Source organism: Pyrus communis, chromosome 5 (genome assembly GCF_963583255.1).
Source record: "Pyrus communis chromosome 5, drPyrComm1.1, whole genome shotgun sequence".
In the NCBI taxonomy this organism is placed as follows: Eukaryota; Viridiplantae; Streptophyta; class Magnoliopsida; order Rosales; family Rosaceae; genus Pyrus; species Pyrus communis.
This window is the reverse complement of record NC_084807.1, coordinates 27,881,975-27,900,866: the sequence shown is the minus strand read 5'-3', so window position 1 is coordinate 27,900,866 and position 18,892 is coordinate 27,881,975. Positions and strand designations below refer to the sequence as shown.

The window sequence follows — 18,892 nt, the reverse complement described above, 5'->3', positions numbered from 1 at the left end:
TAATACATTCAATACTCCTCCATAAAATAATCTCACAGGAATATCTTCAACTGATAAAAAAAGGCGACCTCAAGTCAATAAAACTCTCTACTTTTTGAGAGTCGGGAGATGAATGTCTATCTTATACAGCGCTGTTTCTACAACTCGAACCCATGGCCTTTGATCACAAACGAGCAATTTTTTCGTTGCGTCAAGGTTTGCGACGCAAAACGGACATCTCTAACTAATAAACAGAAAAAAGTATATATATATATATATATATATATAATTTCAAAGAAAAAATAAGAATGAGTCGTGTTCATATCAAGTAGATATGATATTATTTTTTTCCAACTTTATTGTGTTTCAATTTAAACTACTTCTCTCAATTTGTTCTAATTTCGAGTAAGTAATATCGCTTAGAATAAATAAAATCAAAGTGTGATTGAGTTTGAACAATTTTGAATTTTAATCACGTCCTTTTCGAATAAATAGGGTTTATGTGTGATTCAATGGGGGAAGAGATCCGGATCTCTTCCATCAAAGGTTTAGAATCAAATGATTCAGATCGTTGAAATTTGATCAAACGACTACAAATAGAGAACTCTTCTAAAAATTATAATAATTATAACCGTTTGATCAAATTTTAATGATATACGATTTTGACCGGAACTCTTCCCATTCAATTATGCAAAAGTTTGTGACATGAAATAAAGTATAGTAACTATAGTTACTCAGATATACATCCAATATTTTGAGGCCACGTATTGTATAGAGGTCATACTCCAAACTCTAGGTTTCGTGATGCTGACTCAACTCAACCATGCATATAGTTAACCTAATTCATATTGTGTGTGTGCTGTTGCGTCATGAAGCTACCGCGTTTTGTCCATTTTGTTTGGTCATGCCATTGCTCGACGTGTGGAGTCTCGTGCGTTTTGTGTCACAAATGATGATGTAAGACTCCAATAATTTGAATACAATTGGATTAATATATACAGTTGCCTTCCAATCGAGGGAGAAACTATTTGTTGTTAAAAAAAAAAACGAATTCATACAAAGGATGTAATTTTTGTCGGACGGCTGGTTGAGACGTGAATCCAACTCCAATCTAATTATTTAATTTGCTTTTTATGATATGTGAGTAACTTGATTAAGTTGACGCAAACTCAATTTAAGTTTAGCATAATAGACGTATATTTAGCTGAGTTAACTAGAACGATGTGTTCTATTTCTATACTTAAGTTCAAATTAACTCACAATTGATTTAGATTGGGCTTGGATTATCCAAACTATTCGAATAACTCGTTTGACAAGTGCTTTTAAACGACAAAAATCGTTTTTAGATAAAATATTTTTGGAATCAAATTTTAGTAAAAATGCAAGTTAATTTTGGAAAAGCACTTGAAGTATTTCCAACAAGAAACTCAAAACTAGTATTTCTAGCAAGAAACACTTCAAGTACTTTTGAAACTCAAAAACATTTTTTCTAAAAACACTTTCAGCCATTTAAAAATACTTACAAAACGAGCGTTAATTAAGCGTAATCAGCTTATGAGTGCATGGTTTGGAATACCATAATATCTTTGGTGCAAGTCCTTTTCCTTCTTTTACCAGTAGGAAATTAGAGTTATCCATTAGGTAAAAGTATCTTGTTACGCATCTGACTTTATATGACTAGTGATTGTTTGAAAAGTTTTCATTTTGTTGGTTAATATTCTTTTATCTTTTTTTTTTTAATATTATTTGGACTAAATTTTACACTGAACTAACCATAATAATATGATTTAAATTCATTTTTAACTGAACTAATCACAATAATATGATTTAAATTCATTTTTAACGAAATCAAATTTAAAACCTTTTACTTAAAAATAAAAAAGAAAATCATAATTTCAAATATTTGGTTTGATGTGGTCAAGGTCGGCGGAAATTCACCACCGTGGGACCAAATAAATTGACAAGCAAATTTAGGTTGGGGGCCTTTGGAATTGGGACCACGTTGGATTTGACAAGCAAATTTAGGTTGGGGGCCTTTGGAATTGGGACCACGTTGGTCAGTTGGTCTCCTACTGCCTCACAGCCTCAGGCCCAGAGTAATGAATTCACTAAAAGCTTTTGCCACGAGTGGTGGTGTTATTGCTCAATCAAATTAACAAGCCGAAAGTTTTCACAAAAAAAAAAAAAGAGAGTAATAATAATAATAATAATAATAGCATGCTAAATTGAGTAATATCATTATAAAATTAGTATTTTGTTCTGTCCATTTTAATAAATCGGGTGCGTGTGTGGAGGTAAAAATAATTTGGTGCTCGTAATGCAATAGTGTTTATTTTTATTTTTTATACAATGATAATTTATTAGGCGATAAGGTATTTGAGCTAAGTCACTATGCCACACAACTAGAACACCACATATGGTATTGCACTCATTATTTATGAGAGTTGAATTTAAAAAATTTCACTTACAAAGCGAAGATAAATAATAATGAATACCGTTGTCTTGTAACAATATTTTCCTTTTGTTTTAATTAGTGATTATTTTTTAATTCGAGAAAAATTTACAGTGAAAAGAAGCTACACACTTGACTGTATTGATTTAGATAATAAAAATTACAGAAAATAAAACACATTGTTTGAAGTTAAAAAATAAAAAAGGTAAACTGGGCCTTTTGGATATCAACTTAACTAATAAAGAAGGATTGGGAATTATTGGGCCGATGTAATGGGCTTTATAGCCCATTTCAGATTGTTAAACTATCCATTTCTATATCTAGGAATCCACGATCCAACTTCAAAACCCGTTACTTTCCCGGGAAAATCTGTGTCAGTGTCACACCGATGGATTTCCCGGGAATATCAACGTCCAAAACCCTCCATTTTCCGGCCAATATCATCCGGACATCGAAGATCGACTTCTAGATATTTATCAGGGAGAGCTTTGTCCAGTGCAAAAGCAATCGAATGTCGAAATCCGTGCGCTCCTCGAGTAAAAATAGCGGCGGCAGCATCTCAATCTCGACGGCGTTCTCGGATGATAGTTATCGATAATCAGGTGGTTTGAGAAACGAAAAAGGGCTTGGTTATTCACTTTTTGGGGATTGGAGGTTGCGGATTGTCTGCGCTGCCCATGGTTGCCCTGAAACAGGTAAAGTGAAGCTTGATTGAAGCCTTGATTCTCTGTTTGGTTGCTGAGAAAATGTTGGCAAATGACAGAAAATGAAAGAAAACAGTGCAATTCCTTAGTTCAGGAAACAATAAAAACGTGATGGAATTATTACAATGTCATTTGACTTGGGTCAATTTCAATGAGTGTAATAGACTACATAGAACTGCGCAATTTTTAGGTTTCTTGAATTCAACACTTTTTTCTTTGAATTTTTTCGTAGGGTTATGAGGTTAGCGGCTCGGATATTGCTTGGAGTAGCTTCATGGACGGGCTGCAGGAAGCAGGGGCATTGTTGCACACAGGCCATTCGGTGGCTAACACACAAGGGAGTGGCGCCTCGAGATTACCTGGAGCTGCGGTTGTTTCAAATTCTGTTCCCCATAACAATGCTGAGATTTTGTATGCAAAGTCCGTCGGAGTTCCCGTGTGAATACATCTCTGCTAATTGGTTTTTGATCTGAAGCAATTAGAAGTTCTTTAGGTGTGTAATGTTATAACACCGAAAACTTCGACTGGAAACTGTAAATCTGAATTCCAAATTGTTAGTCTAGCAGTTGTGCGAGGCCGAGTTTGTAGATTGTGTGCAACTGTATATATGACGATTACGCTCATCATCCAACAGAATTTAGTGCAGTTATTCAAGCTGCACGCCCGAGGTTCCCTGTCAAGTCTCTTATGGTCATATTCCAGCCTCGTACGTACAGGTATTCACTCAAGATGAGAACAATGCAGAATCCCTTTAAGCAGTTTCTGGTATCACTAGCACGATTCATATAATTGCGCTGGACTGATTGGTGATACGCAGTCGTTTAGCAGCACTGAGGGATGACTTCGCCGATGTCCCCGTGGTGCAGATCATGTCGTAGTCGCAGATGTAAGTTGCCTTGGCAAAGTCCTTGGGTTGTCTTATAGCTAAAGAGCTAAATGAAATGGTGTATGATGTCAGGTTTATGCTGCTAGAGAAATAGATGTCCAGAATGTATGTGGAAGGGAGGGAGCCCGCCATCTGAATACATCCCTTCTCTGGTAATACCAATGTTTTCAAATTGTTTAGAACACAATTGTTTCTGAATTGCACGCAAAATATGACTTTAAAAGATAAAAATTCACACGTCGGGATCAAACGAAAACTCGTTCGTGCTCCAAATGGTTACCTACGAAGGATTCTGGTAACCGGATGATTTGAAGATTGTTGAACATGAGGTTTGGTGGCTTTACAGGGTGATGTGGTTGATATGTTAGCATCTCAAATATCGAAGAAGCCTCATCGGGAAATCGTTGTTTTAACGCTTGGAGCAGGTACTCAATCTTCATATAACTCATAACATTATGATCCGTAGAAAGGTTCTTGCTCCACTGCTCTGCTTCTCCATAGATTCATCACTAAATTTGGAGACTGAGGCACAACACAAACCGGAGATGCAAAGTATGTGACCCGTTCGGAACTACTCTTTCGTATGCAGTGAATTTGGTTAGATGGAGAGGCAACTACAGGAAGAAAAAGGTTACTAAAGTGGTCGTTTGGAGGAAGCAAAAGCAAAAGCTTCGACTTTGGCTGAAAGAGATCACCATATAATCGAAACATACTGTCCGGAAAACTTATTGTGAACGTTTCAAGAAGATGAAATCGACACCATAGGAACTCTGTAGTGAAGAGGAGAAGCGGAACCCAACCGATGAAAGTGATTGGGTTGGAAGTTAAGCATTTGAATCGGTGCAACGAAAAAGAGAGCTATTCGATAACAAATTCATCAATGGCAAAGATCAAGCATGAACTTTTCAATACGAATAATCGAAGGAGAGGTACCAATTTTACTTGTTTCTCAATCAATATAAATACATCACACTAATCCTTGCATTCCCTAAAAATAAAAACTAGAAATCTATAATTCTAGCTATCACTAACAGAGACACAATCACAAAATTGAACTGACTTACTCTGTACACAGCTCCACTCAATTTCCCTCCACTCCTGAACATTCATCTGCAGATAAAAAACACAAGCAAAACAATACTTGCAAGCTTCAAAATTGCAGCACTTTCTACCCTCCGAAAAACGAGAAGAAGCCGCGCTTCTTGGGCTCTTCCTCCACCATGACAGCCTGCATACTATCCTGCTCAACAAGCCTCCACGCTGCCTGCTCGAAGGCCAGTCCTGCCAATGTGGGCGGCCTATTCAAAACCAGAGGGTACCCTCTGTTGGTGCTTCTGATGACCTCCGTGTCCTCCGGAATCATCCCCAACAATGCCAATCCCAACATCTCCTGCACATCGAGCACCGACATCATGTCCTCCCCTTTGATCATATCTGTCCGGACCCGGTTCACCATCATCTTTATATCCCTAATTCCATCACACTCCAGCAGCCCAATGACTCTGTCAGCGTCTCTCAAGCTTGTGATATCCGGCGTGGTCACCAGCACGGCCTCATTGGCCGGCGTAATGGCGGTGATGAAGCCGGCGTCGATTCCGGCGGGGCAGTCAATGAGGATGAAGTCCGGGCAGCCCTCTTGCCTGGCTTTCAAAGCGTCGACGACCCAGACCAGGGCCTTTCCGCCGAACCCCATCGGCAATTTGGACCGGGGCTTTGAGATGCAGAGCAATTCGAAGTTGGACCAGCGCTTGTCCCTGACAAGCGCCTGGTCGAGGCGGCAGTCGCCGTTGAGGACCTCAACGACGGTGTAGTTGACGCGGTTCTCGAGGCCGAGGAGGAGGTCCAGGTTGCGGAGGCCGACGTCGGCGTCGATGGCAACCACGGAGAAGCCGAGGCGGGCGAGGGAGAGGCCGACATTGGCGGTGGTCGTGGTCTTGCCAACGCCTCCTTTTCCAGAGGTGATGACGACGACGCGGGGGGTATCGCCGGACAATTGGGGCTTCCTGTTGTATTGGAGGATGGCGCGGACTGTGAAGGTGGGAGAAGGTTTGGGTTTTAGGGTTTTGGGTTTAAAGGTTTTTGGTGGGTTTGCGGCGGTGAGGGAGGAAGAGAAGGAAGGCTTGGGGCTGAGGAGGGCGGGGAGGAGTTGAAGAGAGAGCATTGCGGCTTTTGTGGCCCTTGGATGATGAGATCAGGTGGGATCATCAAAACGAAAGGAAGGCGATGAAGGTGAACATTTTGGTGGGGAGTCTGGGGACTCTGCTACTGCGAGTGATCGTCGACTATTGAGCAAAAGGAAGAGTTGTAAGAGCAACCCCACCCTAAAAATCAAGTTGGGTCTATTCAATCCATCCAAATAAATAGTAATCGATGAAGTGCATTTCTACTTCTAAATTAAATAGCCTAGTTAATTTTTATTAAAATATTATTATAAAAGAATAATTGTATTTTTAATTTCTGACATGTTCTTTATTTATAACTAAAGAGTTTATTAATTTCTGACATTTATTTATTTATTTTTAAAGTTTTACAAAAAAATATGGATCATTGATCATAAATCGAACGGTCCATATTATACCACGTCACTAGCCGTTGGGTTTGAATTTCATTTTTTTTTATCGTTGGAAATCCAACGAACATGGATGTGCCACGTATCCCACGCCCAGCATCTTGTAGTGCGCATGCACGGCAGGCCCCCCTCTACGAGTTGTCGACAACACACGGCCACGTGAGCGTGTTTTCTATGTGCATGGCGCAAAAAAGAAAAGGGTTCACATGGCAAACGTCATATGACTCTGTTTCTTGCTTAGTCCATTATGTGGTGGGCTCAAAGCTGACCTCCACTTTAGGCCAGCCTATTAGGTGGGGTGGAGTGGGTTTTGGGTGGACTAGGATGGAAAAGTGGACTTTGGGCCAACTCATTTGTTAGGGATGAACTTGCTTTGAGACAGTGATTGAGAATTTGAGACCCACTCAGCATCTCTATGTCCTGAGCTTGCGGACCAAGAGATGGCTTTTATTAGCCAATCTTACTCACCCACTTTACAATAATAATAATAATAATAATAAATAATAAATTGAACGACTCAGATCTCTTTCCTGTCTCTCGAATGATCCGAATTTCTTACTCTTTACAAAGAAATCAGGAGTGGATCTCATTCCGTGACAAAAATAACACTTGAACAAGGATTGTGTAAATTAATGAACATAATTAACCTTCGTCATACCAATTAATAATTTTACACATCAAAATTTGCAAATTGATTCATTCAAAATTGTACGAAATTTGACTTTATGATTATTTTTTTGTAAAAATTTGTAAAACCGATTAAAAATAACAGTGGAGGCAAGAACGTAGCCTGAATGGAAATTTTTGGTCAGAACATCTAAAACATTAACCTATGATACAATGAAAATGTCACCAAAACTATTTTTATGACGACTTTTTGTGGAAATTTGCAAATACAATTAAAAAGTGTGAGTTACTGCTCCTATTTTTTTTTGTTAAAAATTTGCCATTTTTTAGCTTTTACAATATCTTTGTACGTGACAAAGATTTTAGAGAAAAAGAGGTGGAGAAAGATATAAGAAAGTTTAGAAAGAGATTGTAAGGAAAAATATGACGTACTTGACGCAAGCCGACTTTAACGTTCTAGAATTCACGAAACCAACTTCACTTAATGCAATAAAACTCAGTTGTTGTTTGAGTTTTTACAAGATGTTCGTATGCGTTACAAGTTATTTGAAAGCAGATCTGATATTTATTGAGTCCCACCTCCTTATACCTAGGAGTAGGCCCGATGTAGAGGCCTTCTGCCATTACCCCATCTACATCACAGCCCCCCCTTCTTATTCCTGTACTAGAATCCTCACCGTCAATCCAAATCCACAATCTTCAGATCTGTAATCCACACCGTCAAATAAACAAGCCAATAGAAACGCTTTGACGGAAAGCAAGTGGGCACCCACAGATTGCCTCGCCCCCCAACAAACCCATGAACTGAACCTAATCCCTAAAGACCAAAGAAAAGTCAGATATTCCAGAATTTTACCCTTTCAAAGATCAACTCCCCCGTCCTCCCGCCACGTGTCCCCAACCAATACTTAAATTACACGACGACCCCCTTCAACTTCAATCTCTCTTTCTCTCTCTCTCTGGTCGGTCGGTTATCAAAATCAAAACAAACACCAACTCCCTGTTTCTTCCTTCCTCTGTTTCTCCCTCAGGAATCCGATTCCTTCCCCATTTTTTTTTTCCGATTTCGTCATTCCGCGGATGAGATTCCGAGCTCGAGGCCCTTACCTCTACCTTTGATTTCAATCTGGTTCGCTTTCTCTCTCTGTACGTTTTTGATTTCGTGTATTTGAATTTGGATTTAGTTGTTGATTTTTGTTTCGATTTATCTGTTTGGATTAGTTTTTTATTGGATCTGGATTGATTGGCGTTTGAATTTGATGCTGCCGTATCCGAATTGATTAGATCACGCTGTTATTTGTACGGATTTGTGAAGCTGTGCTGGTTTTTTGTACGGATCTATTTGGTTTAGTGTGGATTTGAACGAATTGGATACTAGAGTCTGTTTGGATGATGAGAAAATGGAGTGGAAGTTCAATTTGTGGTTATTGAATTGAGTGAGAGAGCTTATTCGTCGGTTTTTTGTGTGTTATTTCATCATCTCACCTATACAATTACGATTGGATTAATTGGATTGGTGTTGTTTTGTAATTCATAATCGAAGCGGGTTTACGGAGTTGACTCGATTGGTATCTCTTGTTTTTGTGAGCTTTTTCTCTACTCTTTGGTCCAGAGCTTTATGACTAACAAGTATCCGATGTGTATCTTTACACTTAATCAAATGATTGTTAACTCAGTGTTTGTTGGGATTTTGGATCTAGCTTGCGAGGTCTATGAGACTATGACGACGTTATGTAGATCCAGTTTTCGGTTATTCAGGTCTCTTTCCTGGGAAGCTTGACTTCACTTGGGGGGATGCATTCCTGTTTTATGTTGCTTGCATTTGTTGCATGTGCTTCTGCCTGTGAGTGTCTATTTTCGTTTTCAATGGCGCAGCGCGCTATGTTCATGGTCGTGATTAAGAGGTGTTTTCTTCCTTATTGTGGTCGGCTAAGTCTTTTGGGCTATGATCTTGATATTATGTGTTGTTTCTTTGGATAATGATATTTGTGTCTATTTTTTGTTATCTTTTGCTTTCATTGAGAAGATCGGATAAGTTGTTTTTAGATTCCCAAAACAGAAATTGGAATTGAACTGCTTTCTCAAATGTTTTCAATTGGGTTCTTTCGGTGTTGGTTGTGGTGTCTGATTGTCGATGTTCAGACACTTTTACAAGACGGGTTGCACGTCTGTTAACTGTGTCTTATTTGTTTATTTATTTCGTTAAGTTTTGGTTTAACTTGTTACTCTCTTTACTATGTCTGCAGCAGGGAAGGCCATGTGAGCTGTTTGGAACAAAGTTTCGTTAGTGCTTCCACATTTGGTATTGGATGATCAGTTCCTCTGGTATGCTCAAGATGGGTAAATGCAAGGGTTGTGGGAAATTAGGAAGAATGATGCCGAGGGGTGGATCTGTGAGTGCATATCGGTTTTCCCTTCGGTTGTCACCTGTTGTTTCTGTTTGGGATTGCATCATTCGCAAAATGAGGTACTCTTACGGACCTGAGTGGGTGTAGTTGTTAGGATTATAGTAATTATATTAGTTTTCAACAAGAAGATAATTAAGTTTATTTACTAATATAGAAAATTAAGGGAACACAGTTATAGGAAAATGTATACACTTTAGGGGAATTCTCGGCAAGTTAAACAAAGGCAACGTTTTGGAGGTTGTTAGTTGAATGGATAACATGGAGTGTAATAAATTGCAACCTGTTGTGAGAAAAGTTAAGAAAAAGCAGGTGAAGGACGAATTGGATCGTCAAAAGCAGGCTGAGAAAAAGAAGAGGCGCTTGGAGAAAGCCCTTGCTACTTCAGCAGCCATCATTTCTGAACTAGAAAAGAAAAAACAGAAGAAGAAAGAAGAGCAACAGAGGCTTGATGAAGAAGGTGCTGCAATTGCCGAGGCTGTTGCGTTGCATGTCCTACTTGGTGAAGAAGACTCAGATGAAACATGTGAAATTGTTCTGAACAAAGATCAAGTGTTCAATCGTTGGAGTTGTCCTGGCGACGCTGACCTATTTATGGGTGGAAGGAGGGCACGCTTTCCTTATCAAGACTCTGCAAAGTGTTCACTCGAAAGGATTGGGTGGGTGTCCAGTGCTTACAGATCGGGATACAAGTTGGGCGGCATAGGGAACAGTGAATGGTCGCTCTCTTCTGGGCCTTATGGAAGAGAGTACCCTGAATCATTTTGTGAGGATGGAGGTTGGGGTACCACCGGATTTGCAGCTGGGCTCATTGCGGCGCAGGCTGTTTCATCTCTACGGATCGCAGAGGATGCACATGAAGGCACGCTAGTGCTCGATGGAATGCTAAGACGGTAGATGGACATTTCAGTCAAGCTGCCATGTTACTGGAAGAGCCCTCAGCTGTATTTCGTTAACAGGGTTATGTATATAACTTCGTGGATGTGTACTAGGTGTTTATCATAAACACGCGTATCTTCTTCGGCTTGAAGAATGTTGCAATGTCATGCTCTTGTGTTTTCTTCTTCTGTTTTCCCGTCGAGGGCTGCTATATTTTTACGTGCAGTGACATTTCATGACCTTGAGGCATCAGCTGACTCATCTTTCCGATATTTTTTTGTGGATTGTATCAAAACTAATGTGGTTTCAATAATGTTAAGATCTTTTCTGGTATGAAATTATTGTGATTTATGCCGGTCTACCAGTAACTTGTTGATTTTGTGTTACATCTTACCATGTATGTTCTTCGTTTCTAAGACGTACCTCAAATAAATACGCCAAACTATATTATTCAATCCACTCATAGGCACCAAGCGAACCATCGGTGTTTCAGAGTGAATTAGATTGGATACCCTAACAAATTCAAAGGAATGTTCCGAGTAAATAAGATCATTTACGTAAAACTAGTCACACTACAGAGGGCTCTGATAATATACAGCTGATCAACCGCATTTTGCGGCCGATGAGAAAAGGGTGTGCGAAAATCATTTTATATGCACAATTAACCATTCAACAAATACCATATCAGAGCTTCCCTAACTCTCTTGAAAACTCAGCTATATATCAAATCATGTAATGAAACCAACTACAAGCTGAGCAATCTAATGAATATATTCCAGTTCTTTGGGGACATGAATGGGTCATAATTCTGTTCAACAAACAAAAGAAATCTTTTCATTGGTACACGACGAGGGGACTCGTCGAAGGCCCTTGCTTGGATTTGACTAGTGCACATTGGCAAAGTGTCCTTGGAATTACATACTTTGCCATGTCCTAGAATTCTGCTGCAGCGGCGGCTCTGCGTCTGGTTGCTGGTGCTGCCGGAGTGCATCTTCTTCCTTGGTCTCGAGATCTGAACTACTAGATGGCTTTGCTCCTGTGGTGATTAGGTTTTTAAACCAAGCTGCTTGAAATCTAGGAGCACCTCTGTTTGAATTTCCTGCAGACTCGGGAGAAGCTGTGGCGTTATTAGTAACACCCACAAGGAAACGATATGCTACTTTGCTAGCTGTAACAATCTCTGTCTTCGCTTGTCTAAACTGCAACAACCCAAGAAAACTATCAGACATGTAAGCACTGAAGCAACCAAAAGTATTAAGAAATTATTGTAAACCATGGTAACAGGTAACCAAATTTCATTTGATTATGCAAACTATTATTAAAGCCACACCAACAATGAGTTGAATGCCGAACAGAAAGATTGGAGGCAAAGTCAAGCAAGCATGGTTATCCACATCTCATATAACTCGCCAAAGTATTATCGAAGTAAAGTGAACTGTAAGCACAAGGCAAAGAGGATGACAAAGAAGTAGGCCGTGCTAAGACTGTAGGTAACTTCAATTAAACACATCCGTAATGATAGTATGTTCATGGGACTCTTGGATATGTTTCAGATAATTATGCTGTAAATTACCCTTTCCATTGATGATAAAACGTTCACGTAAATATGATATTTAGCATATTAGAAATGCAGCCGAATCATGTATACCATGGTAATAATAAGGATTGTGAAACAAAACTAATACTTCTACAGAAGAAGATCCAATCAACTGACAATGACAGACTTCAATAAGCAAAAATGACTCCAAAAGAAAAGTTATTCTAAAAGGTTATACAAGTTATGCATTCTGAAAGTAACTCACCCGTACTGCAGTGTTTCCTGCAACTTCCATAGCAGCATCACCAGCATGCGCAAAACGATTAACCCAACCTGTAAAAGAAGCTATAAGAACACATGCCATGTATCTATTTACAAGACTACATTTTCAAATTCAGAGGCACAGTTCTTTTATTCTTAAGAAAAAGCTTAAGCTTCTCATCAAGTTTGTAACCATAACATTTTTATCAATTTTGTAAGTTGACCAAAATTAAGACCAACAAAACTTGCACATCAAGAGCAAAGTCACCAAACAAAAGGAAGCAACAATAACACAATTAAAATATCTCAACATAACATACACCATATATGAAACAGGAACAAATCACTGACCATTGTACATAGTTGGTCAAGTACACTCAGTTGCATAGCATATAAATCTTTAGTATAGCCAGTAAACCCTACGATCTCACAAAGTTACCTGGAAGCTTTGGCACCCCAAGCCTTTCACAAAGCTCATCACAAAAGTGATTGCAGTTTTTTGCTAACAGGTCATACGAATACCCAGGCCACTCTCTACTGAGTTCCCTCAAGATTTGGTTAACCTTGAAGATCGAACAATCTGTTGTCCCAAGGACGATGCTTTCACGATATGTGTACATTGGATTTTTTCCAGAAGGGCAACTAAACACACCAGATCCTTGTTCACAATACCCAAATGACCATTCATCCTCACCATAAACCTGTCAAATGAAGCATAAACAATTTTGATCAGAACTTTCTGCTGATAAAGAAGACACCATATGAAAATAAGTAATTAAACGGAACTACATACAAATGTGTTAATTTTCGCAGTTAAAAGGTCTTATGTAACAAAACAAAGAACCAAACTTTAGTCATTCTTCGTAAAAGAGAGCTTCTTGGCTGACCATGAAATTCAACAATAACGCACTTCCATCATACCACAAAACATCTACTAAGGCAAACTCATAAGCAGTAAATTTCAAAACTGATAAATCGCAAACACAATAATAAAGGCAAACTCAATAACCCATCTGTACTTAGATACCAAGAATCCAATAGAAATATAACTAAATTTTGCGAAAATTTTCACTATTCAGATCAAAATCTCCATCAAGATAAACAACTTATCAAGAAATGTAGTACCTAATTAGCAACAAATAATCAACACGCCATTTCTATAATCAATTAACATATACACACACAGAATCAAAGTGAAAATTTCCAATTGCCTAAGAAAACCAAGATCTCTCTTCCAAATTCACAGCACTCCAAAATTACACTAGCAATACAAAATTTACATATCTAACTTCAGATTACATACATTCATACACGAGCAAGCGCGAGTACACGAGAAAGACGAGAGAGAACGAACCTGAACGGCGCTGTGGAAGATGCCGCCGAGGCCGATACCGTCTTTGAAGATCTTGTTGATCTGCAGAATGGTGCTATTCGTCTTGTCCGATCCACTATTCGTCACATCGTATATATGCAGCACCACCTCCGCCATCTTCTCCAAATTCTTCACCAAAAACCCTAAATCCCTAACCCAAAACTCCCCCTCCCTCCTTCCTCCCAATTCAAATGACAAACCCTAATCCTCTCTGAAACGAAGCAATTCAATTCAATTCGAACAAAAGCACACCACTTTTCGCTGCCTCACGATTTGAATATTCTCTCGTCTCGATTTGCTCAATTGCTTTTCTCTTTCCTTTCCTTTTCTTTTCCTTTCTCGCTCTAAACTGGTCCAAATTCTTCAACTTTAGAGAGAGAAAGTGTCTAGAGAGAGAAAGTCTGCTTCTCTGCGGGTGGGTGTGTTTAACAAAAAATCTCAGAAACCGGGTTCGTAAGGTAATTTTCGCGGGCGGAGGGGTAACTCGGAAACGAAACAGACCCCGGAAGTTGCGAGAAATTACGGAACTGACAGCCGTTGGCGAACCGTCCAGTCTGTCTGCCACTGCGGTGCGCACCTCGGGTTATCATTAGCGCGACTTGGATAAGTGGGGCCCACGTGCCCACGCCACGCAATTATTAACGGCAAAAGGCACCGTCTGCTTTTTGTCAAATGACCGACCTGCCCTTGTCTTGTTCCCCGTGCCGCCAGAAAAGTCTGCACCCGTCGACGTCGGTGATCTAAGATCTTTTCGGCTTTGCGACATAATTGGGCATCCGACGTCGGTTTCATACTATTCCTCATTGTGTTTTTTGTTGTTTTGTCATTTTTTTTTTTTTTACGAACGAAAGATATTATTCACATTATAAGGATGAGAGAGTTGTCTATGCCTCATAACATGTTAGTAGTAATGTAATTTAAATTCACTTTTAGTGATAATCGAACTTAAAATTTTTCATTTAAAAATGAAGATAAATATTAGCATTTGTTATGATTCGAGTTTTCAGTATTACAATGATGATATTGCGATATAATTATGTATTATTGCGTCAAAAAATTAAAGAGTACTTGATGATATTTTTATTCTGTAAAATAGTGCCACAGTGACATTTTAAATTTCGCTCTCCCATTAAAGCATCTTCAAAAGAAGAAATAAAAAAGTTCACACCAGCTATAACTGTATAAAAATAAAAGTGCAAATTCCTATGTGGTACTATGATAACAATTTCAAATCTATTTTTAGTGATCAATAAATGGATTTTATAATTTCTTTTTTGTTCTAAAAATATTTATAACAATTGGGAAAAGTAAATAATCTCTACTAATTAATAAAACACTCTTTGTTAACCAAAATCCTATGAAATTACCGGTTTAACCCTCTGATTAAAACAGAATATGAATAAGAAATATGAGGCAGAAATGTAATTTTACACAACCAAATTTTGCTGTTTTTATTTTTTTAAACCTCACCTACATGCAATCCTAACATATATCTAATTATAAATAAATAAATAAAATTTCTCACTTCCATATTCTCTATCACTCTCTTCCTCTCTCCTTCTATTTCAAAAACAAAAAAAAAAAAATTTCTCATACACTTTGTGTGTGCCCATGTGCTAGTATAATAGATAATAGTTTAAATTTGATATATTGGATGGAGAACCAAAAGAAAAAAAATTAAAGTGCCACATAAACTTTCAAATTTGAATTTTATATTTAAAATTTGACATTAGCTTTAAAGATGCTCTTAGCTGATTGATCATAGTATTATTACTTTGCTAGGCTCCTAAATTTGGAATAAACTCTCAAACAAACTTTGTTGAATAATTGTAACAAGTCGTCTTCAAAGTGAAATGCTAGTTTTGTAGGCCATAGGTGTCGCATCACTCTTTTTGTATATCAAGTCGACGATACCCAAAGAGTAAATTGTAGTAATGGTCTATGAACTTTAATTAAATTAGAGTAATGATCCTTCAACTAAAAATTCATTACCATTGGTCCATCAACTCATCAAAATGTGTAGCTATGGTCATTTTCGCCGACTTCATTAGAATTTTGTCAAAATAAGTTATGTTGGAATGACCATTGCTACAATTGAGATCCTTCAACTCATCAAAACGTGTAGATTGGTCATTTTCGTCAATTTCGTCAGAATTTTTTCAAAATGAGTTATGTTGGAAGGGTCATTGCTACAATTGAGTTAAAGTTGAGGGACCATTGCTCCAATTAGGTTAAAGTTAAGAGACCATTGGTTAAAGTTGAGAGACCATTTCTTCAGTTGAATTAAAGTTGAGAGACCAATTGTAATTGATTTTTAGTTAAGGGACCATAGCTACACATTTTGATGAGTTGAGGGACCAATGGTAATGAATTTTAGTTGAAGGACCATAACCGTACGTTTTGATGAGTTGATGGACCAATGGTAATATATTTTTAGTTGAGAAACCATGGCTGCACGTTTTAATGAGTTGAGGGACTAATGGTAATGAATTTTTAGTTAAGGGACCATTACTTCAATTGAGTTAAAGTTGAGGGACTATAGCTACAATTTACTCATACCCAAATATACATTAATTCATTTTATTCATATTTAGTAGTAAGTAAATTCATTATTAACATCAATACCATGGTACTAAAAATATAGGTTTTTTTATTAGCATTCTACACCTTGTTAATATAGCCCAGATAAAAAATTAAGACTCCTTAGAACTTGATTTTAATCTTATTTTGCTCTTTATAACTCAAAGTCACTACTTTACTCCTTAAAACTCAAAATTCGTTTCACTTTGCCCTCTGAAACTCAATTTTGATCCCAGTTTGCCCTATGAAACTTGAGAGCCATCTCTACAAAACTCAAAATTTGCCCCCACATTGCCTTAAATCTATTAGTTTCTTATGTGGAATTGATTTTGGTAAGACAGGCCCAAGCTAATCAATCTTTTTTTTTTTTTTTTTCATTTCTTCAATTTCTTTTAAAATTAATATTCTCTGGTTGTCGAAAGTTGAATAGAAATTTATAATCAAATTTATTGCACATATATGTTTTAGGAGACGACCTATAAGTTTCAGGGAGGAGAGAGTCCACAAGTCAAAGTGGAACAAATTTTGAGTTTCAAAGAGTAAAGTGGTGACTTTTAAGTTACAAGAGGCAAAGTGAGACTAAAAAAGATTTCAAGGAGACGCAGTTAAAAATAGACCAAAAATTAATAATAATTTGTAACTCAAATATGAAAAAACCCTAAAACCACAAACACGTTGATGAAAAAAAATATTATTTTGACAAACTACAAATAAAATTGAGATTCGGTTTCCCGTTCATTCGTTGCTTTCGGCATTCAAGAAATTATTTGAATGATGGAATATAAAATTGACTTTCTGCAAAGCCCTGCTCTAATTGAAGTCGAAGAAATAGGAAGAAAAGTGGAAAATGTTGTAAAATTTCAAAATATAATTAAATGTATTATCATTACGGATGTTTGATAGATGAAGAAATTCAATATTTCTTGGCAGGTTGAAATTGGAGCAATGCCATTAGACATATAACCTTTGAAAAGGGATTTGGAATTGGGTTATAATCTTTCACAAAATGATGCAATGTCGCCCCCACAAGGTAACGATATGCCCCTTTCCCAGCTGATACAATTTCTGTCTTGGCTTGCTTCACCCGCAAGCAACAACCCTACAAAAACATCACACGTACGATTATACATAACAAAGTTAATTAACTAAGGACACTTGATAATCATTTCGTGCGTGCATGCATTACACGAACGCATACATGCACGCAAGCGATAGATTGATAGAGAAAGGGGGACATGTACGGCGTTATGGAAGATACCGTTGAGGCCCATCCTTGAAGATCTTGTTGGTCTTAACAATAGCGGAGCTAGGAATTTTTTACCGGATGGACTAGTTTAAAATTTTAAATCTTTTTAAATAAAGAAACTTGATACTCTATTTCTCATAGTATCAGCTAGTTTAAAAAAATTCACAAGGTGACCAAAAACGTGTTAAAATTAAACAAATTCAAATTTGTACATGTACAAGAAGCGATGAGAAAAATAATGTAAGAAAAAGAGATGATTTGCAAACTGTATTATATAATTTTATATAATTAAACCTAGAGAATTCGAATTAGCGACTAAATATTTGATGAACTACATTAAAAAAATCAATCAAAATTACATGTAAAATTTTATTTTTCACCACAAGCTACCTGGGCTACAGCCCAGGGCAGCCCTTGACTTGGCTCCGCCATTGGGTCTTAAGAACCGCGTTGTGCTTAAAGCGGAGGAATCGAATTCTTCAAGTACGAAGGAATCGATGGTGCCATTTCTTTCTTGCTAAACTTAAAGAGAAAGAACGCGTTCGTGACTCTTTATTTTTGTGTGTTCATGTATGCAACTACTCAAACCAATAGGATCCTCTCCAGAGCCTTATGGTGAAGATCATGAGGATCAGTGAATCGTGATAGTTCATCATATATCGTGTAATTAATTTTTATCAGGTACTGTTTGTGTTTAATTTTAAATAAAAATATTTAAAATGATTTATGACTGCACAATGTACGATGAATTGACACTATTCACAAATTTTCCTCGCCGGAGTCCTACTCCATTCGGTTTTGTACTTAAACGGAGGGTCGTATTTCGGAAACGAAACGGACCCAGGAAGTTTGAGAAAATTACGGAGTTGGCAAGAATCTTTGAGTTGTGAATCTTTTGGGTGAATTGGTTGGAGTCGTGGTGGTCCTATGTGTAAAGATATCCACTATTTATTATAATTACCGTTATGCCCTTGTCCTTCCTGTGAACCAGATTTTCACCTTTGGCAGCAAAATTGGGCATCCAATGTCGTTTTATCAAAGTTTTCAACTTGGATGATGATAGGTCATCAATTTTCTTATGGACCATATCCTTGTGTTTTGTTGAGGGAGATTCATATCTAATTCACGTGAAAGTTGCAAAATGATAATTAATTTCGATACTTAGTTGAGTGCTTTGTTTGTATCTGCTTTGTTGAGGAAGATATCATGTCCAATTGGCGTGAATATTGCAAAATAATAATGAAGTTCAATACTTAATTGAGTGATTTGTTTGACGTTTCTTGTCACAGGAGATTACAAACACAACATAAATGATGCCGAAACCATAATTAAATTCGATACTTAGTTGAATGACATGATTTTCCGGCGATAAGAATGCATAGTATTTTTCACATG

The 18,892-nt window shown here is 37.7% G+C and overlaps 3 protein-coding genes across 5 annotated transcripts; 1 reads left to right on the top strand and 2 right to left on the bottom strand.

The window, feature by feature from the left end:
• Positions 1-4,936: 4,936 nt before the first annotated feature.
• On the bottom strand, positions 4,937-6,402 carry LOC137734998 (septum site-determining protein minD homolog, chloroplastic-like). Its single transcript, XM_068474347.1, has one exon. It carries the CDS (start codon positions 6,180-6,182, stop codon positions 5,190-5,192), a length of 993 nt encoding a protein of 330 aa, XP_068330448.1. The 5' UTR covers positions 6,183-6,402; the 3' UTR covers positions 4,937-5,189.
• A 1,761-nt stretch (positions 6,403-8,163) lies between these two features.
• On the top strand, positions 8,164-10,852 carry LOC137733422 (uncharacterized). 3 transcript variants are annotated; one of them, XM_068472573.1, is made up of 2 exons: positions 8,164-8,346; positions 9,467-10,852. In XM_068472573.1, exon 2 carries the CDS (start codon positions 9,875-9,877, stop codon positions 10,517-10,519), a length of 645 nt encoding a protein of 214 aa, XP_068328674.1. In that variant the 5' UTR covers positions 8,164-8,346; positions 9,467-9,874; the 3' UTR covers positions 10,520-10,852. The 3 variants fall into 3 exon arrangements, with proteins under 3 accessions (XP_068328674.1, XP_068328673.1, XP_068328675.1); XM_068472572.1 differs by having other exon boundaries at positions 9,464-10,852; XM_068472574.1 differs by having other exon boundaries at positions 8,164-8,363; positions 9,464-10,852.
• A 285-nt stretch (positions 10,853-11,137) lies between these two features.
• On the bottom strand, positions 11,138-14,213 carry LOC137733421 (deSI-like protein At4g17486). Its single transcript, XM_068472571.1, has 4 exons — positions 13,654-14,213; positions 12,739-13,000; positions 12,304-12,371; positions 11,138-11,700 (listed from the first exon to the last, which is right to left on the bottom strand). The coding sequence occupies exons 1-4, from the start codon at positions 13,786-13,788 to the stop codon at positions 11,416-11,418; spliced, it is 750 nt and encodes a 249-aa protein (XP_068328672.1). The 5' UTR covers positions 13,789-14,213; the 3' UTR covers positions 11,138-11,415.
• Between the last annotated feature and the right edge of the window lie 4,679 nt (positions 14,214-18,892).

Coding starts and splice junctions, on each gene's coding strand:
- LOC137734998 (XM_068474347.1), bottom strand. CDS start 6,182: ATGCTCTCTCTTCAACTCCTCCCCGCCCTCCTCAGCCCCAAGCCTTCC.
- LOC137733422 (XM_068472573.1), top strand. CDS start 9,875: ATGGATAACATGGAGTGTAATAAATTGCAACCTGTTGTGAGAAAAGTT.
- LOC137733421 (XM_068472571.1), bottom strand. CDS start 13,788: ATGGCGGAGGTGGTGCTGCATATATACGATGTGACGAATAGTGGATCG. Junction 12,372..12,738: donor TGGGGTGCCAAAGCTTCCAG/GTAACTTTGTGA, acceptor CTTCTTTTACAG/GTTGGGTTAATCGTTTTGCG. Junction 11,701..12,303: donor CAGGAAACACTGCAGTACGG/GTGAGTTACTTT, acceptor GGGTTGTTGCAG/TTTAGACAAGCGAAGACAGA.